General features: G+C 47.7%; 1 protein-coding gene across 2 annotated transcripts in view; it reads right to left on the bottom strand.

Moving 5' to 3' along the window:
• Positions 1-27,914, bottom strand: part of DENND4C (DENN domain containing 4C) — a 1,503,495-nt gene that overhangs the window by 639,895 nt on the left and 835,686 nt on the right. For both annotated transcript variants that reach the window (XM_086951990.1, XM_086951991.1), the window contains exon 20: positions 4,630-4,774. In XM_086951990.1, the coding sequence (XP_086808116.1) occupies positions 4,630-4,774 (145 nt within the window). The remainder of the gene's footprint in view (positions 1-4,629; positions 4,775-27,914) is intronic.

Here is a 27,914-nt window from a genome sequence, read left to right as displayed (position 1 = left end):
TTTTTCCTAGATGAAAGCTGTGAATCAACCTCTTTAGAACGCCGGATATTTGAAATTACCAACACAACAGTCACAGAATTAACTCTTACCTAAGGTGGTGTTTCATGTTGAGGTAAGAAAGGGGTTTGTTGCGCTAAATATAAAGTGAGGAATATCCCATATGGCAGGGTACTGACCATATATTATTATCAATTTATTTTTTAGAACCTTTGGTATAAGGGACCAAGATATGTCCACAAAACGAATATACTATAGGATTGAATGACATGAAATGAGGTAACCCATTTCGCGATCAGAGCCCCCTTTCTGAATAAACAGAGACTAGCACCACCAAGGGGAGGGGGGATAAAATGAGTGATTAGTTTGCCATCTATCCCCTTAACGATACAAAGGGTTTAGTAGATTTGGAAGAGGTATTAGAGAAGCTATGAACAGCCCATTCGATAGAACCAAATAGGATAAAAATAAAAGATTGTGGCGAAAAATACTTCCTCTCCCCGGAACACAAATGGTAGGACTTGTGTATACCTTGTGATTTGAAGATAAGTGACGTAGTAAGACAAATATGGGAGGGACCAACTGCCCAAATGTAAAAGAATTAATTAATTGTGTCTGCCTACAGGAATCAAGAGCAACCGGCAACCAATCAGTGGCTAAAATAAGAGAGACATATTACGGTCTTGAAAAGGGTGGAACATTAAATATAACCATCGAAACGCGTCGACGCTGCACCTTACACAATTTATGGGAACAGCTCATCCGATAGAAAGAAAATATTGAGATTGTATCTAGGATCAACCAAGAAAGTTTTTCTAACCCAGATGTGTTACCTTATGACAAAATATACTGTCCTTTTTTGTCTCTCCGTCATCTGCTTGTCGGTATATTTACTTTAGGTTTGGTTTAAAAAATATCTTCTGTTTTTTAACAAAATTACATATATTTGGTTTTAAACTTTGTGCTTAGATACAATTATGTTTTATTCATTGCAATTGTATTGTATATGTTTGTGATATTGTCAATTGTTTTTTTCAGTACATACAGTCACCTGTCGAGTTTTAACTATGATATCTGAGGTTTTATAACAATAAAATACTTTTTTCACCGACCTCTGCATGAATATAGCTTTATCTAGTAATGTGTAAGTTCTAACACACGGGCTGTAGTCTGTGTAGGTAATATAGAGATTTATTTTCCACCAAGGGAACTTTATTTCTACTTAAATTAGGTAAGTACTAACAGCTCTCTTTATGGTACAGTGGGTGAGCAGTGAGGCTTATCCAGAGGGTGTGTTAAGCCTGTATTTGTATTCACTCCATCAAGACTGATGCACACACACAAAGACTGAATCCAGACCAACTGGGTAAGTATAAAATAAAGTATACTTTTATTTTATTTCTAGAACTAAGCAGGACTTGGTACAGGTAGGTAAAATATACTTTTAACTGTAAACCTTTACACAGAAATGCAATTAAGGATGGATTTGCAGTTGTTGCAGGGTTGTATCACTTTAAAAAAAAAGCTGTTTGAATTACACAGTAATTACTTTTGGATTATATTAAGTACTAGGGGCGGTATGCCTAGATACCACACCTAGGGATCTTACAATACACTGTAAGTAAGACTTTTAATACTTTGCAGTTTAGTTATCTTTTCTCCATACAAACACCAATTCAACACTAAGAACATTTAGGCCCAAAATCTCATAACATGGGTTCCTATGGGAAAAAAAATGGTTATTGGTTTTACAGGTAAGTAAACGCCTTACAAGTGGGAGTTTTAGGGGTTAGGACCAAGTTTCCCCAAGGCCTAGGTAGGCACTCAAATTGCGGAACTAGAGCAATCGGATGCAGATTACAGGATGCCAATGTTAGCCAATGGGGCACCATGGTTGGGACTGCTCACAGGCATGCCACTCAATCTCGGCAGCCAAGCTCCTAGGGATAAAGTCAGGACATAGGGGCGGGGTCGCAGGTCAACACAAAGTCCACACCACCAGCGGCGCAGGGACGGCCGGGTGCAGGGTGCCTAGGAGGGGTTGGAAGCCCAATGTAATCCTGTTGAGGCTGCTGGTTTTGGATTTTAGCCGCAGGCTCGGTTCATGAAGTCTTCCGAAAGGAACCAACAGCAGGGCAGGTACGTTGGAGGGCTCGGGAAAGTACGTGCACCTCAGGTCCTCTTCTCAAGGGCTCTGGACGACAAGATACAGGGGTGCCTTCTGAGGTTGGATTTAACCTTAACAGGCCAATCGCGGTGGGGGGTCTCTTTGCAGAGGCTGCAGGTGTCATCGGGGAGTCCTGGAGGGGTCAACCTACAGTGGACACATACTCTCGAGCGCTGGGAACCGTGGGCCACTTGGACTCGGGAGTTAGGCGAAGGGTACGATGGGGGTTCCAGGCGTTGTTTCTTCATCCTCAGCAGGCTCGGATTCTGTCTTTGGAGTTACTTTAGAACAGAGCTGCTGTTTGCAGGAGATCTGGTCTTTGTTGAAGGCAGTCAGTCCTCACAGGGGTTTTGGCGCAGGCTCTCCGGAACCTGCAGACGGGCATGTAGAGCTGGGGCCATGTCAGTTCTGCTCTGTAGTCACCTCTGCTGTGCAACGTCTTCCGTCCTCCTTTTCGTAGGTTGCAGGAATCTGCATTCTGGGTTCAGGGCGTTTTAGTGGTCTTGAGGCAGTAGCCAATGGGCTACTGACCTTAAGGTGGCTTCACCCTTAGTGTTCTCACCCCACAAAAGGGAGTGGGCACAATCCCTAAACCTGATTGGAGAGTGTCTGCCATCTGCAAGATGGCAGGCGCTGAAGAGCATGCTTCACATCGCCTCTCTCACCTGAAGGGTGGGGGTTGGCAGAGGTGGGCATACGTTCTGGGATGTTCAAATTTGTCCTGTCTGTCTTTCAGACAAAAAGGGGGTGAGACAGGAAGGGAGCCTGCTCCTGATAGCAAGAGAGGCTCTGGTCACTTGCAAAGGCTGCAAGGCCTTTGAAGCTCCCCTGCTACAGACGTCTCTTCCCGACCTGGGGGAGGTGGAAGACCTCTATCCAGGAAAGGCTTTGTTTCTGGGCCCAGAGAGCGAAGGCTTGCACTCCAGGGGTCTCATGGTGGCAGGCTGGTGTTCAACAGTCGGGAAACCAACCAGAGGCTGCATTGTATAATAAATCCCACACAGCAATCAGTGTGGGTTTATTATGCGGAGACGTTTGCTACCAAACTTCCCAGAATTCAGTAAATCCATTATGGTGCTGTGGAGTTCGTAATGACACTCTCAGACCATATACTCTTTATGGCTTTATTGCACTTGCAATTCCTAAGAATGGACTTAGACACTGTAGGGGTATAGGGCTCATGCTGAAGAGGCAAGACATACGTTCCTGCTCTATGTTGTAAGCCTGCCAGCTCGGAGTCAGTGGCCAGGGACTCTGCATATGTCTGAAATGGCCAGCCTAACTTAACGCTTAAAAGTTCAAAGGTTGGTTGACTGATTAGTTATAGCTATTAGTTATAGCTAATTTGCGCTCGATAATATTCATTCGTTCTTAATTTTTGCCTTTTTATATCCTTCCCGCCATCTGAACAACCATGGCATCCTATGCAATTGTGAAGTTTCATAAAGCATTCTCTGTTAATAGTATGAATCAATTTTGTTTGTGTGTTTGGATGAAATAGTCTGAATGCATTAACTTTATATGAGGATACTTTTAAATTTGTGATGGTGAGAAGGCTTCCAATCACCCTTACGCTGGCATATATGAGAGGGAAGATCTACAAGAAGATGTCTGTGGCAAGTAAATTGAGAAAGGAATAGATGTCACAACATTCCTGTTGACCTAATGTATGAGGTGGGATAGAATTACTGGAGCGCTTTCCCTTTTAACTGTCACAACTGTCACAACTGTTTAACTTTAGCAGTCTTTTTTTAAATGGGGCAGTTCATCTTTCTGTGTATCCCCATAAACATAGGAATGGAAGCAATGCAGGGATTATGTATTGTGGCTTATAGTTGGAAGAGGATTTATTCTAGTTTGCCATTTATTAAGTGGAATAAATCATATAATGTTTCAACCGAGGCGAACTAGTTAGTAAGTGAATATAGCAAATATCCGTCTGATCACTTACACCAAAGGTTCTACAGCAGGCCGCCGACATAGTCAGGCCTTCAACAATGCATTCAATAACCACATACACTGCTGCAGCCCTCACCAAGCCAGGGGTTACCTTGGCAGAGACCATACAACATACTAATTCTTTACTGGCATAATACTATTAACCTATCACTTTGTCCTTCCCACATGGTGTAATTCATATGCTGCTTCTCTTCCTCAGTCTCCCATGTAAATTACATACCAACAAAACTTTTTCAACATCAGTACACTGGGCAAAATGAAGCCTCTTGATGTGCAGAAACTCTTAGGACAGCCAAACCCAGCCTCTGAGCTACGATGCTCAGAGGAATTATTAATTTAATGGCTTTGATTCAAGTGATGACTTGGGAGGCAAGGTGACTAGAAAACGCTGCATTTTGATCAACTGTTTTATGAAATATATGTAGGAGTTTGAAGAGGAGACCGTTAGTATTCAAACTGCAAAGAACATGTACAAAAAATCTCAGGTGATAAATTAATGTTAATACCTGACACAGAAGAACTCCCAGCACTATGCGTTTTTTTCTTTAGTGCCTGCCGAAACTGTGTTGCGCCCTGCACCACATTTCTGACTTTCATCCACAAAAAAGCACCACTGCGATTGCTACTAGGCCATGGACTCAGTAAAACCACCTGATGGGAGAAATTAAAGGTAATCAAGTTAATATTTTATAAGAATCAGTTGCACCTGCTCTTGATTTATTGTGCCTTCTGAAAAGTATTCACAAAGGTAAGGCAATGAGCAATGGGAGTGACACATTCCAATTAAAATAATGTGAAAATGAGGGCTTCACCATCAAAGATTCACAAACATTTGAATCGAAAGACCTTTTGCTCTTAATTTTTCAGTCAACCTGCAACATTCTTGGTTCACCTTATAACAGTGATAAGGACCAAAGAACATTTACTTACCATTGCTAATGATATTTCTGAAGGAAAATAGATCTTCCAACAGATTCCTCATATGACGAATATCCTATACGTGCAACACTGGATCCAGACACTGTTCCTCTGCAGTAACTATCCCCCATGCACCTTCATATGCGACTTCACCAGCCCAGGATATGATTTAGAATGTGAAGACTGATGTGTCGGCATTGGTTCCTAATACTTTATCGATGTCCCATCGAGGTGTGGGGAGAGGAACCATGAGGTGATAAATTAATCTAAACTCTACATACGTTTCTAGTAGCTTATAATATCCATTCTACTTCTGTTATATGGTGAGTCATGTAGAGCCCATCCACATAACTGTATACTGTCCAGGCTTGAATTTGGATATTTAACCCTTTGGCACACGCGTCCCCCTGGGGAGTCTACCTGCAGACGTGCTGGCGCGAAGCTTTCACTTCTGGGCCCCGTGGAGCTGACCCATGGAGCTGACACCCGGCCGAACAAAGTGACGCCAGTCGCACTCAAAACTCTAAACCACACAGACTTAGGGTCCAACATATGGGGATTTGAAGGAGTGGTGACGGAGGCAGCAATAGAAAAGAACACCCTCATAGGCACCTGGGAGGAAAAGTGAAACCGAAACCGCCTTAGACATGGGACAGCCTAAGGGGTGCCACAGTTAATGAAGAAGACGACATTACAACAGTGTCCACTCTAGTGGACGGTGACCGGAGCCTGCGTCACTACACTCTGTTGTCTCAACTCTGTGGCCTCAACTCTAAAGCTACCTCGGTATGATGCCCGGTGGAGCTACCTCGTGAACCATAGGGGAGATTAATTTTGAACTCCCTACTTTGACTATCACCTACCTAGCCGGACTTTGGGCAAACGCTCCTGCGTCTCTCCTGACCTTATCTTCCCCCAACCCTCTCCCCTCCTACTCTTTCCAGCTTCTGTCTTCTGCCATCACCTGCCCCTGCCCCTGCCCCTTGTCCCCACCCTGTCTGTCAGTGAACCTCTTCCCTCGACACCTGAGACCGAACATTTTTGTCTGATGCTCGATGGAGCTACCTGGTTTAGCTATAGGGGAGATGAGCATTCTAGCTCAACATGCAGGCATTCAGAACACTAACCCATGGCTTTTTAAGCACTAAAATGGCAATTTCTACCGAGTTTGGAAGGGCCCATACAACAATGAAGGTCTGGTAAAGCAATCTCGAAAATCTGCACCAGAGTCATGAGGGTCCCCTGATACTGGAGCTGCTGCCATCTCGGGCACCCCTGAAAGGTGCCCATTGGCCACCTGGCAAGTGCAACCAATATGCATAGCGCTTATAGAACAGAGATCAGTGTGTTTGTAACATACATCAGTACTGGACTCTGCAATCTGTGTGGGAAAGTGGTGAAACCTCTAGGTACTCATGGTAAAGCTGTAATCAAGCAGGAGTGTGATGGTGCGTGGATCATATTCTAAACGCAGCACACAAAAGCCCATTTCCAAGGGCCAATCGTGCAAGTACAGAAATACGTAAAACCTCTACGGTCAGTAACTTGGTGAATACTAAAAGCAAGGTCGGCAGACCAAAAGTAGAACCACAAACAGATAGTACAGAGACCGCATGGTGAATCATAGTGAACACCTATGAATATGGATAATAGATAGATGAATGTAGGCATCGAGGAAAACCAACCTATCTATTTCCTGCAATGAGGGCCAAGAGAACCTGGCTCGGGACAGAATCTTTAACTAGTCATGCCAAATGACAAGGCTCAAGAAATGAAGGTCCAGCACAGGCCTCATGCCTTCACCCTTCTTGGGAAACAAAGGCAGTACATTCTTATGCCCCTTTCCTCCAAGGGCAGCAATTTTTAAACAATTTTCTCAAAAGGGCAAGAACCTCCACCTATAAGATCAAGGTGTGTGCCACACAGCATGTCCGGGGCAAAGAAAGCGGTCCAGATGAGATGACAGAGAGGGGAGGGTGCAACGTTTGCAAGTAAGCTGGCAGACTCAGCGATATGCCATTTTGTTCACAATTGGATAAGAAATGGGAAACCTTTCAACCTATCCAAGCTGGTCAAGTGGTTCTGAGGCAGCAGATACAGACTGGAGATTCTGCAGTTGCAGGTGTTAGTATCCGTTGGATCTGCCCATGATCTGAAAGAAGGTTTCGATATTTTACGGTGTCTGGATCAGCTGGAGTGTTTGCTGCTGACGTGGCGGTTGTGATCTAGAGTAGCTTCAGAAGCAAAAGTAGTGTCAGTGGAACTGTTTTTCCATGGAGATCAGGCCCAGCAAATGTGCCTCAGTGTTTTTAAACATTCTGGGTAGAAATCAGGCTTCTCCCTTAAGAGCTATTAAAGGGGATGTTCATTCGAGTTGCCTGGACATCTACTGAGAAGCCTAAAGATTGCATCTAGAGGCGACAATGCAGGGTAACCCGCCTGGCCATGGAAAAGGTTGCAGTCTTCACAGAGCCCAAGCCACACTTCAAAAAAATGTTTCAGGGTATCCCGGGCATCGTTGTAAATGTCCCAAAAGAGTTTCTGTGTGTGTTCTGGGAGGCTGATTGCCATCAGTTTAGCACATTCACCTTAAGGCATGGACTTGATAGTCAAGAGGAATGTGGCATTTCAATGCATGAAGCCAAACTGCCCGATGAGACTTTCCTGCAAAGAGGAGTGAATTCTTCGGGCTCCTGGTATGTGGGAGCCATACAAAAAGAACTTGAGTTCAGTTTGGTGGTTGAGGCTTGAACGTTCACCTCTCAGGTGAAGGGTGTGATGACAAAAACTTTGGGTCAGGGGACTCTGACCTATGATGTTGTGCAATTTGTCTGGATGGTGGGCCCGAAAAGGGTTTCTTCCAGGTAGCCAGAACTGGCTCAAAAAGTGCCTCACTAAATGGAAGCAGTGATTCTAAAACTGTGGAAGAACGCTGCAGGACTTTGACCACAGAAATGTACTTTGCTTCAGCAGTGAGCAAATCCAATTCTAGCACTGATTTTTACACAAAATTGAATGAACAAACTTCTGAATGAGGGCCTGAGGGGTAAAGAATGTCAATGTCATTAGCATTTTGTATGTCCAGGTGAAGGCTACCTGCATTAGTAGGATGCAGGCAAACAGCTCCCACTTATAGTCAACTGTGCACCCACGGTATGGTGGGAATTTCAATGGTACCGGAATCCAATCCCAAAAACTCTGAAACCTGGCCAAACTTTGTTACTAACGACGTTCTCAGCCAAAGGGATATTTTCAAAACCTGTGCAAACCTTCTCTTTTGCCACTCAGATAAGGATGACTGACTTAAAGAGTGGATGCAGTGCCAAAGTCTGCTAGCAAGAGACCACCTTAGCTGTCAATACCACCATTGCCCAAGGCGGAGCAGCTATCAACTTAGTACACAAAACTTCCTCCGAAGCAGCAACAAAGAGGTGAGTAGATGGGGTGTCTGGTTCAGGCCACCAAAATCACCACCTTTGGTGAATGACCCACAGGCTAGCAGGCCAGTACTGAAAATGTTCAGCATGGCCTGAGAAAAAGGCCTCAACCTGAGAAAGGTTGACAGATGGAGCCGGAAACTCCTACTCAATATTTTTCAGAATATGCAGCGCCTCCAACAAAGAGGAGGAGACTGGCATCAGGAAATGTATCTCTGAACAGTTACAGGAGTATTTCGTGGAGGAAGAAGCCTTCTCCATCTATGGTGTACTTTTTGGAAAGACCTCTTGGGGAGAATCATCCCCCATCTGGAGACTTAGCAGATGGGGAAAAGGACAGCCATGAGGTGTCCTTGCAGACCTTAGCCTAAAAAAGCTTGGGTTTCCATTGCCCTTTGGCCTGAGGAGGAAGAGTTGCAGACCGTTCATGCAGGTCATGCATACAGAGGTCATGTGCCTAAGATAAGGAAATCCTTTTAAGATATCTGCAACAGGGTGTAAAGCCCAAAACCTTAAGAGACACTTAACCTAATTGCTGGCAATTGTAGAGGAATTTCACCTATAAAAACCTGAAAACAAAGCCTGAGACCCATATTGATAGGTCTTGAAAAAACAATAAAAGACTCCAGCATGAGCACAGATGCCCTGTATGATACAGATTTGCCACATCTGAGCAGGTGAAGCTGCGGATGATGCTGCATGACATCACCTGGCAAAGCTCGACAACTACTGCTGAGGAAAAAAACGTTTCCAGAACCAGTCTTGCACAGGAATGCTATTCATATTGGAGGGATAGTAATCTGCAGGAAGAATAAAGAACACAACTATAACAGCTTAAACTTCATCTACTTCCGGTCTAGTTTTTAATCCATTCCATTCCAATATTTCTTTATTTCGGTATTTCACCATAAAAGAACAGCCACAAATATATACAAACAGGATAAAAATGTAAAAGGAATAAAAACAATTCATCAAAGATAATACATGGTCAGATTAAAAAATGATAGAAAAATCAGGCACAGTCAAATCCTTGATCTTGCATCTTGAGGAAGTTTCTCCTGACTCACCACATGGAACTCAAAAAACGTGAAACTGGGGTTTCGGGTGGGAGCGGGAGTTGGGGGGTTTTGGTGACAGTATCCTTCCCCGGTGGGGAACTGTTGTGGTTGCTTGGAGGGAGATGGGGGGACGGGGCGGGGGGGAGTTTGGGGGGGAACCAGTGTGCCAAAAGGGATCTGCTATTACTGGACTGCTGACACTCTATTACTTTGCCTTGCCGGATACATGTGCACGCTTCACCGCACTTGGACCCACCCTTTACGACAATGGTTAGTCCCACACTGAAGATACTGACACTCAATGTCAAGGGCCTAAATAACCCTATTAAGAGACGGGCGATACTCTCATACTTAGAAAACTCTGGGGCGGACCTGTGCCTGCTCCAGGAGACCCACCTGTTGCCCAAGGATTGGCATAGACTGCGTTCACGTGCCTTTCCCCAACAATTCTTCTCCTCCCTTCCCACCAAGAAAGCTGGGGTAGCTAATCTGGTATCCAGACACTTTAGGGGGACGGTAGGGACCAAGTCGGGGGAAGTCAAGGGCCGTCTCCTCGCACACTCCTTCCACGTGGGGGACCTACACCTTACGATAGGATCTGTTTACGCTCCCAACACGGGCCAAGAAGCCTTTCTGAAGAACGCCCTCTCTGAATCACTTCAGTCATCTAACTCACTCATGCTTGTCGGGGGGGACCTCAACCTCGTAATGGACACTAACAAAGATAGGTCGGGACACCGATATGGGGACTCAGGCGCTATAACTGCCGATGGGGCGGATTGGCTGCAGGACCGTGGCCTAGTAGACATATGGCGTACTGTACACCCTAACACAGCACAATTCACCTTCTACTCTCATGTCCACCGCACTTACGCCAGGCTAGACCACTTTTTGGGGTCGTCTGACCTACTATCTACTGTAACCAGTGTCGACATTGTCCCTGCAGCGCTCTCGGACCATGACGCCGTAGAGCTAACCATTACTGCCCCGATCACCTCCCGCCCTCGAGGCACATGGCGACTTCCAGAACCCATGCTGCAACGACCTGCGGTCCGTGAACAGCTGAACACCTGCATCACTGACTACTTAACACATAATGACACTCCAGAAGTGTCACTGCCGTCCTTATGGGGTGCCCTGAAATCGGTGGTTCGTGGGGAGCTCATCGCTATAGCCGCCAAGGAAGCTAGGGATCGCAAGGACAAGAGGTCCGAACTCACGGCCCAGGTCGAAGAACTAGAAAGGGTCCACAGTCGCACATGCGCCCCACGTGTCTGGCGACAGCTGAAAGCGGCCAGGGCCCAACTGGCCGCTCTTGACACAGACAGGGCGGAATTTGCGGCACTCAGCCTCCGACATACATACTACGTTGGTGGCAACAAAACTGGATGCCCATTGGCCAGTGCCCTTAAGGCCAAGAACCACAGCACGAAAATTACGGACCTTGTGGATGGTTCTGGGAACACTCTCACTGAGGACTCCCGGATAGCCAACGAATTCCGAACCTATTATGCCTCGTTGTATGAGGCTGATACACCGCCCCTTCGAGAGGTAGGCACATACTTGTCCTCAGCAGCCATCACGGAGTTATCCCACACTAGCGCAGCAGCGCTGGACGCCCCCATTCGCCTGGAGGAAGTCACCGTGGCCATAGCCAGACTTCGCCCGCTGAAATCCCCGGGCCCAGACGGCTTCTCAGCGAGATTTTACAAATTGTTCAGCCATCTACTTGCCCCTATCCTTACCAGACTCTTTAACTCCTTTGACGGCCCAGGCTCTATCCCTCCTGATATGCTGGCGGCCGAGGTGATTGTCTTGCCCAAACCGGGTAAAAAGCCGACCCACTGCTCGGCATTCCGCCCGATCTCCTTACTGAATTTAGATCTCAAACTCTTTACTGGTGTGCTGGCGGCTCGCCTGGGCCCGCTCCTACCCGGCATCCTAGAACCTGACCAATCGGGCTTCGTGCCTAATCGCCAGTGTGGCGACAACACTAAATGAATGCTGCATCTCATAGATAAAACACATTTCCAGAACTCCGACGCGGCGCTGGTGGCCATCGACGCGGAGAAGGCTTTCGATCGCGTCGACTGGGCGTACTTGCAGCAGGTACTGCTCCGCTTCGGTCTCGGTGACCGCTTCCGGTCCTGGATAGCCAGTTGTTACCACCGCCCACAAGCCCGAGTCCGTTTAGGCGGGACACGCTCTGACCCTTTCGATATCCAACGCGGGACGAGACAGGGTTGCCCACTTTCTCCCCTTTTATTTGCCCTTTACATCGAACCTCTGGCGCAGAAGGTCCGAGATAACCCTGACATAACTGGAATCACCTTCGGGGGCGAACCACACACCATCAGTCTGTATGCTGATGACATCATAGCTGCCTTTACCCGTCCCTCCCACTCGATACCCGCCTTCCTGAGGGAGCTAGAGGCATTTGGCACGGTTGCCGGCTTCAAGGTCAACAGGAGCAAGTCTCTCATTTTGCCACTGGGGCGCAATGCCCACCCGAACGCCCCAGCCTCTGACTATGGCTGCGACCTCCAGGTCACCTCGGCACTCCCTTACTTAGGTGTCACCCTCACCCACTCGACCACTTCGACAGCGGCTCTTAACTACAAATCTCTTGCCACCCAGATCAAGGCAGATCTCACACGTTGGTCTAAGCAACCTCTGTCCCTTCTGGGCAGAGTGGCAGCGGTTAAGATGTCGACCCTACCCAAAATTCTATATGTCTTCCAGATTCTCCCAGTTTTCCCCCCAAAAGGCGCCATCCATGATCTCCAGGCAGCACTGCATCACTTTATTTGGGAGGGTAGAAGGGCGCGTCTTCATAAACAGCTAGCCCCTCGCAGCACGAGGGAGGTCTGGGGATTCCCAACTTATTGCAGTACTTTTATGCTCAGATATCTGGTGGAGTGGTACAGGCCCGAGTCAGAAAAAAGGTGGCTATTCCAGGATAGAGCCATGGCCTGTCGCTCCCTGTGGGCGATCCCCTTTCTATCCAAGAAACACAGACCAACATACCTCACCAACTCTCCCGTTACCCGCACGGTCACTCAGGTTTGGGACGCAGTGGCTGTCAAATGGGGCCTCACTACCTTTCCTTCTCCATTTACCCCACTCCTAGACAACCCGGACTTCCCCCCAGGTAATGACCCCCGGGCCTTCGCACAATGGCGAGGCACGACATGCAAGTGCGCTGGGGACCTCTTTGATCAGCAGGGCTTCCTCACACTCTCCGACATCAAACACAGCTATGATATCACAAATCCCCACCTTTTCCAATACTTTCAATTGCGACACTGGCTTACCGACGCTGCGATTGTCACCATGGTGGGGCGCCCCATGACTCCTTTCGAGAAATGGCTTCTGACCAGCGACACTGACCGCCACCTGATTTCTGACATATATAAAATGCTTACACCCCCGGCGGATCTACATAAAACCGCTAGTCAGAGGAGATGGGAATCCGAACTGGGTAGGACGTTTTCACCTAAAGAATGGGGCCAGATATACCACAGAGCGTCACACACCACTCGCAACACAGCGGGCAGGGAATCCGCCGTGAAACTGGCGACCACTGGCACCTTACACCAGTCAGACTTCACAAGGGGAACCCATCTAGGAGTGACCTGTGTTGGAGGGGATGCGGAGAAAGGGGCACTCTAACACATCCTCTGGGACTGCAGGGAGATCCAGAGCTACTGGGACTCGGTTTTAGATGACATAGATGCGACCTTCGATACCGAGATCCCTCGCTTCCCCGCATACGCCATCCTGGGACTACCCAACGCACTTACCTTCCCCCTGAAGTCGGTTCGTGGCCGTCAGATGGGAATCGCCATGCAAGCTGCCACGCAACATGTCCTCTCACTCTGGGGGTCCACGTCCAAGCCCACTCACACAGGATGGCTACACAAACTCTGGTTCACCTTGGGTATGGAACGTATACAGGCCACTCTCTCCCAATCTACAGCCACGTTTCAGAAGGTCTGGCAACCTCTCATCTCGCTGCTGTCCAAAGAATTTAACGAAGTCACGTGCCCAAAATACTTACGGCTGTTACGCCTCACGGACCCGGCACCTGGCACCTAATCACTTCAAAGATCAGCAGGGCATGTTTCCCCCTGCCCCTTGGGCACTGGTCCTCTAACATATGGCACACTGGTTGGGGAGGGGGGTGGGGGGTTGGTTGGTGGTTTTGGGAGTTTCTATGGGATAGGTTAGTTCTAAAATGTTGGCCACCAATGCCTGTCACGTATTTCATTCGCATCGCCTTGTTCCAACTGGACATTTGCTTCCTATGCTATTTCTTCCGCAGCGCGATATGGACACGTGTTAACTCTCCGCAAGTGCATTATCTGCTATATGTGCTTTGTATTGCGATGCTTGATTTGCTTTATTGTGGCTCAATAAAAAACCATTTAAAACTAAAAAACGTGAAACTGCAAAGACTATATGAGAAGCTGTGTTGTATTTTAAGATTCTAAATGATTCCATGCAATGTGTTGTGCCCAGATATTTACACAGCTCAAGCAGCCATCTGTGACTTACTGTTTGATACCCCGGGCAAAAAAAGAAAACGCGGACTTCGGTCTCATCACACAAATTACATGCCAAACACCCACTTGTGTTTCCGCCCGACCATTTACCCGTCAAAGCACTCAGGGGGAGGCAGCCATGGCAAAACTGCACATAAAGTTTCCTTCCTAGTACCGAGCAGATTTCGTCGAGACACGCCTCCAGCCTGCAAGGGTCTTTTACTTCCAGGAAGAGTGAAGTGAGGGTGCCGTGTGCGGGTTCTGTATGAAGTTTTGCAGATATTCTGCCCCAATAGCTAGTACTCAATGACTTACGTGTTATACTCAAACAGGCTGTGTCGGGATTGTCCCATAATTGTTTTAAAAACTATTCCATAGAGGCTCTCCCTGGCAAATAGAAACCATGGTAGCTTCCCTGAGCCGGGGAGTCTCAGGATTTCCGTAAGCTCTAGTCTATACTCGGACAATTCCGATGTTACCCAAAGGCGCCGCCAGAAGATTAGTGGCCTGAAGGCAATTACCTCAGCAATGGATCTAACCCCTAGGTCCATACGCAATGGAACCAAAGGGGGGCTTATCAATAGCCCAAGTAATTGTCTAAGGAAGTTGTTCTCTGTGATGGCTAAGGACCTATGATTAGAGTGCCCCAGAGTTCAACCCCATATAAGGCGGCACTCCTCGCCTGGCTTTTATATATCTCCATGATTTTTAATCAGATTTATTTCGTGTGGATAGACAAACAAGTTACTTACCTTTTTTAAAGCTCTTTAAAGTGGATGCTCTACCCAACCACAGATTCCTCAGCTTTTTAATTTCTCCCCCGTGCTATTTTCAGTAACTGCTCCTTCGTGGCAAAAGGTGGCATGATCCGATTCCACAAAAACCATATGCAGCCTCTGGAACTGACAGGAGGGAGCCTTCCCTGCACACCAACATATGACAAGGAAGCAATCTGTATTCTTAGATGTGTACAGTCAGCAACAGATTGACAATATGCAGAATCTAACATGGAACAATATTAACACTTGCAGACAAAAAAAGGGAAGTACCAAATTAATGTCCTACTGCGGTATAATAAAAATCAAACTCCCGGGCTTAGGAGACAAGTCCTCAGCGTTCAAGCAGAACTTCTTCAGACGAAAGCCCGTAGTCTGCATACTAACTCGCAGACAAGCAGTACCCATCCAGTACCCTCGGTCAGGAGAAGAATGCACCATGCAAATAGGACGAGTACTGATAACACCAGAAATCTCCATGCCAACTGCATGAACCAACAATGCCTGACCTTGGTTCCAGATTAGAGACACAACTGCTCAGTCCTTTGCCGATCAGCAATTCTGAAACACCTGAAGCAGACACAGGTTGCCAAACCAGAGAACTTTGACTAATGTGCATTAAATGGCAATGTACCTGATGCTTCTTGAAAGACTTGGTGGATGGGCGGCAACAGGTAAATCAAAATCACTCACTTGTTTATGCTTAATCTTAAATGATTGGAAGTAAAGATTGTGGAGATTCAGATGAAGCACAGTCTGGTGCTATCAGAATGTATGGATCTTGGGCTTGTCGGACATTCCTCAGATCACCCACTGAAGTTCGATAGAGTCTCCCAGACAACCTTGAGGAAGGAACTCCAGATGCATAAGGCAGGACCACGATTGTAAAATCAGTACGTAGATGACACCTGTGGTTGGGCAGATAATGCCCGGTGACGTGAGCTCATCTGATCCGTAGCTGAATGACCCAGCAGATGATTGACCATCAGGGATGCACCTTAACGTTCAGCCTGAAGTGCCATATTCAAGTTGTACTGTCAATCAGGACTTCGACAGGCTTGCCTGTCATGGACAGCAGGAGGGGCTGGAGGACCAGCTTAATAGCATGCATCTCTAGGAGTTTGCTGTGGTGCTTCTGTTCCACTGGAAACCAGGGGCCAATGATCTGCACCTCATCCAGAAGAACTCCACAAAGACATGGCTTGTGTATCAGTCACCACTTTCAACTACTGGTGGGGCAAAGAAAGGAAACGTTACTTATCCTGTAAGCATCTGTTTGTATAGAATTGTAGATTAAGATGCTTTGCATACTCCTGCCACCTAGTGTTGGGTCAGGATATTGCAAGTTGATTTTTCCCGAAGAAGTTTCGAGTCACAGATGTAAAGTGACGAGTACGGGTCGATAGATGAGATCAGGGGCGGCTCTAGGTTCATGGTGGCCCTGGGCAGGTAGCGTAGGTAGGGCCCCCCGGAAGAGGGGGTTCGGGCCAGGCAAAGCCCCCACCCCTCCCCAGGAAGGTGTTTGGAAGTGGAACAGAGCAGGAGACCGCCAAATCCTTGCCAGGGGCCGCCACGGAAATATGTATCCATCCTCAGAGGATTATTATATTAAGGATATATATTGGCGTGGTGGCCCCTGGGGGTTGGAGGCCCTGTGCAGGTGCACAGCTTGCACATCTCTAAGGCCGCCCCTGATGAGATGGTAGGAAAACCAGAAGGAAATAAAAGGTTTGATACTAATGGAATGTATAATAGTATGATGAATAAAATCAAACAGACTTGCCTTGCGAGGGACAAGTTGTATATGAACCATTATATTATATCAAAGCTCAAGATTGACAATTGTCATTGTATTCAATGTATTACCAACATGGATAACACAGTTGGTGTATATGTACCAAACTGTATGCACGCACAGCAGATCTACTGGTAAAACCAAATAAAGAGCTATAAAAAAAAACAAGGTGTAAAGTGACTCAAGCCTTAGTCTACGATGCGCATTGGCTTCAGCTCCACCCTAGATTGTTTTCCGTCCAGTGAGAGTTAGGGGATGGTGGGCAATAGTGTAAATATATGTATGTATATATAAATGTAAAACCAATGCATTGTGGCTGTTGCATATTAAATAAGACAATCTGAAAGTCCACATATGGGCAGTTGAGTGGGTGCCTGTGAATCTTCAAAAAACACAGTTAGTCAACAGAATGTAGAACAATGTCATACATTCACCCCAGTACAAGGATCTGGGCCTAAATCCATCGTTTTTTTGCACTCCACACCACCCTGGGTTAGACACTGGCTATATGCAAATCAGCTCTGACCCTGTGCCCCATGGGAACAGTCCAGTCCGAACTACCAAGCCATGTCTTTCCCAGACCGGAATCAAGCATCCAAGGACCGGTTTCTGGCTATCAGCCTTCATTCAGCCTGGATAGCTTGACTCCAGTGGTGTGGAGAGCCTGGGACTCACGTCTGAGTATACCCAGCACACTCGGGGTGAAAATTGCAAAAAACACAGTTGATGGACAGAATGTAGAACAATGTCATACATTCACCCCAGTACAAGGATCTGGGCCTAAATCCATAGTTTTTTTGCACTCCACAATCTACAGCACTACACGCTACAACCAAATTATTAAAGGCTAAGTAACATTTTCGATTTGTAGCATATGTTGCTGTAAATATCTTGCTTTGCATAAACTGTAAAGCAGTATCCCACAAGCTGTGATTAGTAGGCAGTTGTAGAAGATGTTTTAAACTGTGTTGATAATACTGTTTCAACAATCATACTCTGTTGTGCTAGAATATCGAAACAATGTTTAATGAAGGAGTAGATCATATTGCCACTTTACATAGTGTCGCGTCGTCCCCCACAAGGATGAGGCAGACGCCAATGCTCATTTCTAGGAGCTTTATTAACATCGACCCTTCCTCTACCCGTCCCTACTCTAACTGCCCTATCCTGTGGTCCCCGGCTCCCCCTGTTCCTGTCCCTCCCACGACTCCACCCACCAACCACTAGACTGCTACCTGCTTCATTACATCTGCCCCTTTCTTAACACAAAATTAAATCATGTCATATTTACAGTTCCTCAATCAGCCGCACAGGTCTGCGGATGGTTCGTCGGGGTCTGAGAGGTGCATCCGCACTCTTGTTCTCAGACTCAGCCCGATCCTCAAGCCTCAGTAATGCAGGGCTGGTGATTGTCTTTTCTTTGTTTGAGGTGTCCGTTGTCCTGTCAAGGGCATCTTTGACAGCTGGGGTGCACTTTTGGAAATGGGACATTACGTGTGATTCTCTTATTTTCAGATTCTGTGGTCATCATAGTTCCCTTTGGCTGAGTGACCACCAAGAGTTCAGCACGATACAGCAGTCCGTTTTCTTTTGTTGCTCCTGTTTCACTAGCACCCAGTCCCCTTCTTGGATGGACGGGGATTTGGCTCTCCGCCTAGCGTCAGCATAGGACTTCATCTTTTCCTTATTCCTGCGATCTTTGTCAGCAATGTTCTCATGTTCATTGTTGTTGGATAGGGATAGTAAGGTGTCTTCCCAAATGGGTATCCTGGTCCGATGGTCCGCCCCAGCATGAGAGTGGCAGGGCATTTTCCAGTTGTCGCATGTGGAGTTGTCCGATAGACCCTCAAGACTTCATTCAAGGCAACTTGCGGATCTTTCTTGTCCAGGGAGGCTTGCTGCAGTGTCTTTTTTAGAGTGGCCATAAAACGTTCCACCATTCCGCTAGCCTGTGGCCAGAGGGGAGTGATCTTACGATGTTTAAAGCTAAGGTGTTTGGCAAACTCCCCGAACTCTTGACCATTGTAGGGTGTTTCATTGTCTGTTTTGACCTCTTTCGGAATACCCCAGGCGGCAAACACTTCGTCCAGGACGGCAATGGTACTGGTGGCTTAAGTGGACGAGACAAACTGTGCAATGGGGAATCTTGAGTATTCGTCCAGGAGGACTAGTATATATTTCCCTGATTGAAGGGGTCCAAAGAAATCCAGGGCAATTTCCTGCCAAACACCCTTTGGTAAGGTAGACATTTGAAGGGGAGCAGGAGGCTCTCCTTGATTCACAAGTTGACATGGAGGTCAGTCTTTAAGGGTTAGTTCAACCATACGATCGAGTAGCGGGAACCACACTCTCCCTCATAGCGCTCTCTTGGTGGCTACCATCCCACAATGAACCTCGTGAGCCAAATTGATCACGCCTTGGCGAAGTTGCATTGGGATGACTATCCTTTGGTCTCGGAGTATGAGCCCCTCGGTTGTGACTGATAGTTCATCTCTCACATGTTTGAATGCGTTCAGTTCTTGTCTTTCACTGGGATCTCGGTTGTCATTATCATTGGAGTGTCGCCACGTATACGTTTGTAATCGGAGTTTCACTTGTTGCAGGATATTGTCTTGAGCGGTGGCCTCATAGATGGCTTACAGCGGGACAGCCGGTGGTCTTGCTTGGTCGACCACAAAATGAATATATTCCTCCGCTAGTGACGGTCCTGATGTACGTGAAGTTCTGGGATGTCTCGACATGTAGTCAGCAGGATTGGCAGACTTCTCGGGTTTGTGTATGATGGTGTAAGTGTACTCCTGCAGCCGTAGGCCCCAGCGTTCTATCCGAGGAGGCATCTTGGCTCTTGGGTTGCCGAATATGGTGACTAACGCCTGGTGGTCTGTGACTAATGTCAAATGATTGCTGTACACAAAAATATGAAAAGGTTCGCAAGCCCAGACAACAGCGAGACTCTCCTTCTCTAGCTGAGAGTAAGCCTTTTCAGTGTCAGTTAAACTCCTGCTGGAATATGCGACAATGTGTCTCTGATCGGTGTCATGATCAAACTGCGCAAGGATGGCCCCTAGGCCAACCGGGCTGGCGTCAACCGTGATTTCCGTTTTCCTTTTGGGGTTGAAGTAAGCCAGATTGTCTGCTGATTCAACGGCCCCTTTGATCTCTTGAAAGGCTTGCTCGCATTGTGGTGTCCACTTGAATGGCTGTCCTTGCTTGGTGAGGTTACGCAGCGGATAGCTGATGGTGGCGTAGTCTTTTATATACCTGGCACAATAACTCGCCATTCCTAGGAAAGATCTTATGTCACCAACATCCTGCGGGCTTTTCGTGTCATTCAGAGCTGATACTTTCTCAGGGTCCGGCTTCATACCTGCTCCAGAAAATATGTGTCCAAAGAATTTCAAAGTGGACTTGTGAAATTCACACTTCTCTTTGTTCAGTGTGAGGTTTGCTTCGAGTAAAGCATGGCAGACTCTGTCCAGTGCTGTGCCGTGTTCCTGGACTGTTGCACCTTATACCAAGATGTCGTCACTATAGTTTAGTGCCTTAGGGATGTGGTGGATTATCTTCCTTATGGATTCTTGAAAAACCTCTGCTTCAGAGTGTAGGAGAGTAGGGTCTGCAATCCTATGATCACCCAGATTTTTTGCTTTTGTTTCACTGGTTTACGACTTTCTCTGGCTGTGGGCCTGCCAATCAGACCCACAGCCTGGCTGTTCTCTCTCTAAATTACAACATGTACCCTAGGTGCATTTACCAATTGGTACTGGGCCACCTTATCAGACCCTGTAACTCAGGGCATAGGTGTACCCAGGGCCTACCAGGGGCTGAAGCATGTATTATGCCACCCCTGGCTGGCCTCCTAAATTTGACACAACTGGCTGCATGACAGCTGGGGCAAAGTCGTGTAATCACCCTTTGCTGTAGATATAGTATACCTATATCCAACCCTAAAAATGGACACACAGATTCCTATCAGTCACTCCTATGGCAGGCCTTGACAATCCTGAAGGCAGAGTGCTTGGAATCGTGTGAGATGGTGCTCTGGCATGAGCTGAGCCTGTCTGCAGCTTGCGGAACCAAGTCCTAATAGCTGTTCCATGATAACGCATACCATATACTCTTAAGTGCATTATAATCCTCGCGGTTAAATGCTATCTTTGGTATTGCTTTATCAAAACATGTCGAGTAAGGTGTCATACGAATTGGAATACTAACCCCTCGCCAATTCTGGCGACGGGGTTAGCATTCCACCCTTCTAGAGGGACACGACATGTATGTAACTGTGAACCCCGGTTAAAGTTAAACGAAGCCTCAGCTCCACAAAATGGATGCTGCCACCACAGACACGAGTCTGACCTCCTGCTGCTGGGAGTCCTTCCAGCGAGGAGAGCTTGGACAAAGGGTTTCCTGTCCGGGGCGGTGCTAGCACCATCCCAGACAGGGTTTTGTGTATCCTGGGTAGGCAGGGCTTTACAGGAAGGTGACTGCTGAGTGGCACCCCGGTGCTCACTACGCAAAGGCCGGTCAGAACCAGTTCCAGGGGCACACCAGCCCCTGGCCTGGGGAAAGCCCGGCATGGGAGAGGGGTGTAACCACCCCCCTCCTAGTCCCACCCATAGGCAGGACCTAGTCACCGGGTCAGCCCCTTTTCTTAGTATAAAGATAGGAGCGGGCCCCCTGTTTAAATTAGATCATCTTTGGAATCAAGACACGACTTTCTACTAAAGGACATCAAGATTTCTTCTTCAAGATTCTCCCTTGTGGCTAAGGAGTAGTCGCCCTGCATCCGCAGGCACCATCTTAAGAACACTGCGGTCTGCTGCAAGTCCTTCCTCAGGAATCCGACGACACAGCTCGACGAGACCCGGCTTCCCTGGCACCTCTGACCTCTACTCACCTCTACAGCCAAGCTGAGAACCGTGAGTGCGACGAGACCTCGAGGGACCGACGATCGCCAAGACTGCACGACTTCTTCACAACAAGCCCGCCGAGTGCCCCTCTGGTGAGTGCTTTGGGGTCCGAGAAGCCCCGACCCTGAGCAGCTCCAGCACCGAAGTACAGCCTCCCAGCATCTCCACGATCTGCGTGGGGCCCTTCTGCTTTTTGCTGCTCACCGCGCTGTTTGGCTACTAGCCCGCTGGCTTGTGGCCTTCTTAACGACGCCCGACGACATCACTGCTGCTGGTCTGGTTGCTCCAGACTGGCCCTTGCTCCCTTCCAAGAGAGGAGCACCCCGGACCCTCCTGGTCCACTCCAGACGCCATTTTAGGTTTACCGCGTGGGCTTTTATTAGCCTAGGCTTTGTTGCCCAACCCTGGGTCCAGCGACGCCGACAGCTTCATCCATCGTGGGACAGCTCGCTCCTCCATCCTGGTCGCCGACAACGCCTCCTGGTCCGTGAGATCTGCAGAGCACAGCGTCGCCCACTCACCTAGTCGAGGTGACTACCATCCGGTGCCCTCCTGGTGCCACCTGACTACTGGCTAGTAGTCACGAACTTGGTCCCCTCTGCTTTCAGGTGTCATCTGTCTTCAAGATCCAGGCTTGGATCACTTCGAACTCTCTTCACTGGTCGCCTGCCAGCATCTTCCTTCCAGGCTCCTGGTCCGTCTACGAGGATTCCCGACGTCTTTTGAGACCTATGCAGCTGCAGCCCCTGGGCTAGGTAACTTCGGCATTTCGGTGCCCCAGCATAGCCTCACTATCCAAGGGTCAGAATCCACTTTCGTTTTCCTCCTACCAGGTCGGGTACGCCCGAGAACACTAACTTTGTCTTTACTAGCTACCATAGACTTTGTCCCGCATCACGCGTGAGAGTGCACACTCTGCACCCGAGTCCCCTGGGTCTCCTAGAAGTAATCTAACGATTCTATAGTCAAGTCCTAGCGATTCCAAAGCCTATTAGTACTGTACTTACCTGCTAGTAATTTCGCATTCCACTTTCAGAGTATATGGTTTTCCGTGCCCCTCGGGCATTTGTATATACTGTGCTAACTTAAGTATTTTCGTAAGAGTTTTGTGTTGTGCTTAGTACCCTGTCCTCATAAAGAGTACAGGGCTGTTGTGATTTTAATAAATACACTGTTTATTTTCATAACACTTGTGTGGTGTCCTTTCACTTGGTGTTCAAGGGGTATATGTGTGGTATAACAGCTGGCTTAACACGCCCTCTCGAGTCTTTAGCCTTAGACTGCTCGTATCCACGCTACTAGGATAGCTGGTCTATAAGGTTGACATACAACCAATCATCAATAAGGGTTGCTGGACTGATACATAGTGTTCACTAGAATAGTGAGCACTGCATATCAGGCCACCTTCTCACACAGAGGATACTCCAAAACTGAGCCGTTTATATCTGAAGAGTCCAAGGTGAGTGGCAAACGTGGTGATATATTGTGACCTTTCGTGCAACTCAAGCTGGTGATATCCCTTATTCAGATCTAATATAGAAAAGACTTGAGCTCCATTGAGAGACGCGATAATATCCCTCAAATGCGGCCCAGGATGACACTCTCGCTCAATGGCCTTATTTGGGACCCTCATGTCGACGCAGAGGCGCACTTTTCCAGGAGTACCCTTTTTTAGCACAATCACCACTGGGGAAACCCATGGGGTAGGACCTTCCGTTCGCTCGATGATATCAGCATGTAGTAGCTCTTGTAGTTCATCCTCCACAGCCTTCTGGAGGTGGAATGGGACCCGTCTGTGATGCTGAGCGACGGGTGTCACCTTTTCATTTATATGTAGGCGTACCTGACATCGTGCCATTTTCCCGAGTCCAGTGAACAACTTGGGAAATTTGTGGAAGATATCTGGGTCATCGTGTACTCGATATAGAATCTCTACCAGCCGAAGTCGCTCAGCGGTGGGGAGGCTGAGGAGGCAATCCGCTTCTGGTCCTTCAATCACATGTATGTGAGCAGGTAAAGACTGGTCTTTGTGAGAGAGTAGTTGCGAACTTTCCTAAACACGGAAGTGGTTTTCTAGACATCCAGGTGTACACTTGTGTGCAGGGCTTAATGGAGGGGTTGGCTTCATTCTCCGGTATTCAGTCACTGGAATGTAGTTTAAGGAAGCGCCACTGTCTAGCACAAACTTTGTCGCGTGATTCCCTACGCAAATGTCCAATCGTGGGCATTTCTTGAGCTGATCTGGGTCATCCACCATGCAAATGTACTTGTCACTGTCCTTTGACACAGGTGACCCCGACCTCAATTCTTGTGACGGAGACCGCCTCAGCCACTGCGATCTGCGAGACTCTCGAACTGCCTTGGCATGATGTCGCACAGTTGTTGGGCGAGACAATCTCGTCTGATGTTTCTTTCTGTCCTTCCTATATTCCCCGCAGACATTTTCAAACTGATTGTCTCTCCCACACTTCCGGCATTGCTTTCCCAAGTGCTGGACAGGCATCTGTGAGAGGGAAGTCGTTTCCGCACCGGTAACATTTCAGAGGACGCTTCCGTTTTTTGTCTCTTCTACCAGAGTCATAACATTTGTGTCCTGTATATTTGTGATGAGATTTAGGTCTTGACGTCCTCTGCCTATCACGAGAGTGTCTGCGAGTGGTACGTGCTTGAAGCCGGAATGCATGTTCGTGCTTTTCCATGCGTCCCGCCTCCATCTTCTTAGCATGTTCCTCTGCCTGATCGTGAACTCTGGTCATTTCTTCGATCTCGTCTAACGTGGGACTTTTTCTTAGGAGGCGTCTTCGGAGGGACTCTGATTGGCATCCCTCTATGATTCGTAGTCTGATGGCATCTTCTGTGGAGAAGTTGTCAAAATCACAACATCGAGTGAGCCGTCGAAGTCTGGTGATGAACGTGCTCATGGGCTCTTTCTTTTCCTGTGATGCCAGATTGAAGGTGTATGTTTCATAATCTACGTTTCTCTTATGTAGGAACTTTCTGTTCAATGAGTCACATACTTTGACATATGACCCTGCGCCATCAGTCGGCAATTCTTTGATGATTTGACTAATTTCCTTCCCCACCAAGTTGCGGAGCGCAATTAGTTTCTGATCTTCTTCCACCACCTGCGAGCCTTGCAGGAAATCTTCAAAATCCTCAAGCCATTCTTGCCACCTGGGGCCCATTCCTCCTCCAGCTACAAGTGCGAGTGGTTCCGGAGGACGTAGGTAGGAGACGCCCATCATGCCTAGTCTGTTAGTTGCATCTGGAGCTTGTGCTCCTCTCTGTGGCGATGTCGTCATCTTGCAGTTGTCCTCATCAAGGCTTATGCAGATTACCAGTTAATTAGCTAGCAATTGAGAAAACTTCTATGACACTTGTTCACTGACGTTTCTAGATATTTACTTTTTCTTCCTTCACTTTCAGTTGAATTATTTCTCTTGGCGCTGAAAATGTATTTCGGGACTTGCAGTTGCTCATGCTTGTTACATTGAGATTTGCATTTGCTCGTGCTAGTTGTCATTGAGGTTTGCATTTGCTTGTGCTGGTTACGTCTGAAATTTGCACTGCCTTGTGCTTGTTATATTCAGAATTTTCATTTGCTTGTGCTCGTTACACCTGAAATTTGCATTTGCTTGGGCGTACTGCATTCGAACCTTATATTTGCTCGTGCTTGTTGTATTCAGAACTTGCATTTGCTTGTGCTTTTTGAATTCGGAGCTTGCATTTGCTTGTGCTTAATGCATTCAAGCCTTGTATTTGCTGGTGCTTGTTTAATTCACAGTCGCCTGACTTCAAGATGGCCGCTCAATATCCCTGACAGGGTATAGGTGCAGGCGCCTGACTTCAACATGGCCGCCGCTCTTGAAATCTCGTTTTCAACGAGATTAGGCTCTACATTACTCATAGCTCTTCTTCATGCCGGCGATCACTCACCACGCTGGAGCTCAGCATCAGCACACTTGCGAAGGCCAGGACCGCTGCACCTCCTCGCCGGCAATCCTCTTATGCGCAGGTAGGATCGGGGTGGGCTCCCGATATCAGTACCTTCGCGCCTACGCTGTCCTCAGCTGGGGTGGGCACCCAGGCTGTAGCACACAACAGCACTTGCAGGGCCACACTTCACACGGCCTCCAGGTCGCGGAGTCTCAGTTCAGGGACGCGCTGCCGGTAGCTCCACTATAATCACGGCCCGCGCTCGGAGGGGTGGGGGGCGAGGGGCACGCTCGTGGCGACGGCGACTCTAATTGTGCCCCACGCAGGAATCAGGTCAACAGCTCAGGGATTAGTGCACTTGCACAGAGCAACCATCCCACCCTCGTCGCCAGTTGTCGCGTAGTCCCCCACAAGGATGAGGCAGACGCCAATGCTTATTTCTAGGAGCTTTATTAATATCGACCCTTCCTCTACCCGTCCCTGCTCTAACTGCCCTATCCTGTGGTCCCCGGCTCCTCCGGTTCCTGCCCCTCCCACGGACTCCACCCACCAACCACTAGACTGCTACTTGCTTCATTACACATAGGTCAGTTATGGGGAAGTTACCTAAAAACGTCATTGTTGCTCCCTATTTTGTGTTGAGTGCACCCTTGGAGGTACAGTAAGTATGAAATGCGTTACTTACCTGTAACAGCAGTTATCCAGTATTGGTGTCTTTCATAAATTCACATGCCTGAATCATTCCCAGTCGTCGAGACGGGAGCCTACGGTACATAGAAAAGTAATGTCCTATAGACATACATAGAGAAAATAGGCCTAAGGACCTCACCTTAGTAGCCTATCCTTGTCCTTATGTAAAAAGGACCAAACTCTTAGAGTCAGCCAATCAGCTATGACCTCCCTCTAGAACCTTCCTAGCAGGAGCCTCAGTCCCTCAGATTTTCGTACGCACCCAGCTAGGTAGGCGTAATACAGTTAGAGGGATGTGAGTCCTTCCAGGGGAGGCGGGAGGGTTGCATGTGAATCTATGAAAGACACCAATACTGGATAACTGCTGTTACAGGTAAGTAACGCATTTCTTATCCAGTATTATGGGTGTCTTCAATAGATTCACATGCCTGAATCAGAGTAGTTAGCAATAACTTATGCACATTTCTGATGTAATGTTGCCTTACAGTCATGTTAGACAATACACATATTATCATATAACATTGGAATGAGAGCATAAAGCAGAATATCATAAAGACAAAGAATGTGCATACCCGGATGGCGGGATGTTGGAAGGCTCACCTCACTGAAAGAGATGGCGAAGCACCGCCTGGCCCACTGCTGCATCCTTCTGAAGTTCGATATCCAGGCAGTAGTGTCTGGAGAAAGTGTGTGTGGCGATTTCCAGGTCGCCGCTCTGCATATTTCCAAAATCGGCACTCCAGCGAACAGTGCTGCCGATGTGGACATCGCCCTGGTGGAATGCGCAGTAACATGATCACTCAAAGGCCGTCCGGCCTTGTCATGGCAGAACGCTATCGCTGAGGAGATCCACCTTGAGATGCTTTGTTTCGTGAGAGGCAGACCCATTCTCGGTCTGCTGTAGGCCACAAATAGTTGTGAAGATTTTCTGAAAGTCTTAGTTTTGTCTAGGTAGAACTTTAGACACCTCTTGAGATCCAAAGAATGTAGTGTTCTTTCTGCTGCGGTGGAAGGGTTCGCAAAGAAAGACCGAAGGACTATCGGTTCATTGAGATGAAAGTCTGAAGGCACTTTCGGTATGAATTTAGGATTCGGTCTCAGCACCACCCTGTCCTGTTTGAACTGCATGAATGGTTCCTGAATGGATAGAGCCTGTAGCTCGCTTACTCTCCTGGCAGATGTTAAAGCGAGTAAGAGAGCCGTTTTCCATGAGATGTACTTGATGGATGCTCGATGAATGGTCTCAAAAGGATGCCTCATGAGTTGGTTGAGGACTAGATTGAGATGCCATGTCGGAGGGACCTTCCGAGGTCTCGGGAAGGATCTATAAAGTCCCTTTAGGAACTGTTTTACTAGTCTACTGGACCACAGAGAAGGTCCTGTGAAAGTTCTGGTGAACCGTGAGATAGCCGCCAGGTGAACCTTTATGGATGCATGCGCCAGTCCTGACTGTGCCAAATGCAGGAGATTGAATATGCTACTTACCAGTATGCATCTGTTCTTGGCATGTAGGGCTGCTAACATTCATATCTTAGCATTAGATCGCCGCCTAGTGTTGGGTCCGGATGATCGCACATTGTTGTCCTGGAAGAGTCTTCGAAGTATCCTGAGATAGGTGGCTCCTCCCCTGGACTACAGTGCGCATGGGCATCGGCTCCATCCTCAGATTGTTTTTCGCCATTGTGGCAGAGATGGAGTGAAAAGTATAAAGGATGTCCATGCTAATG

This window comes from Lissotriton vulgaris, unplaced genomic scaffold (assembly GCF_964263255.1).
Source record: "Lissotriton vulgaris unplaced genomic scaffold, aLisVul1.2 SCAFFOLD_247, whole genome shotgun sequence".
Taxonomy (NCBI): Eukaryota; Metazoa; Chordata; class Amphibia; order Caudata; family Salamandridae; genus Lissotriton; species Lissotriton vulgaris.
The sequence above is the reverse complement of the archived record's forward strand: the minus strand, read 5'-3'. Positions and strand labels throughout refer to the sequence as shown.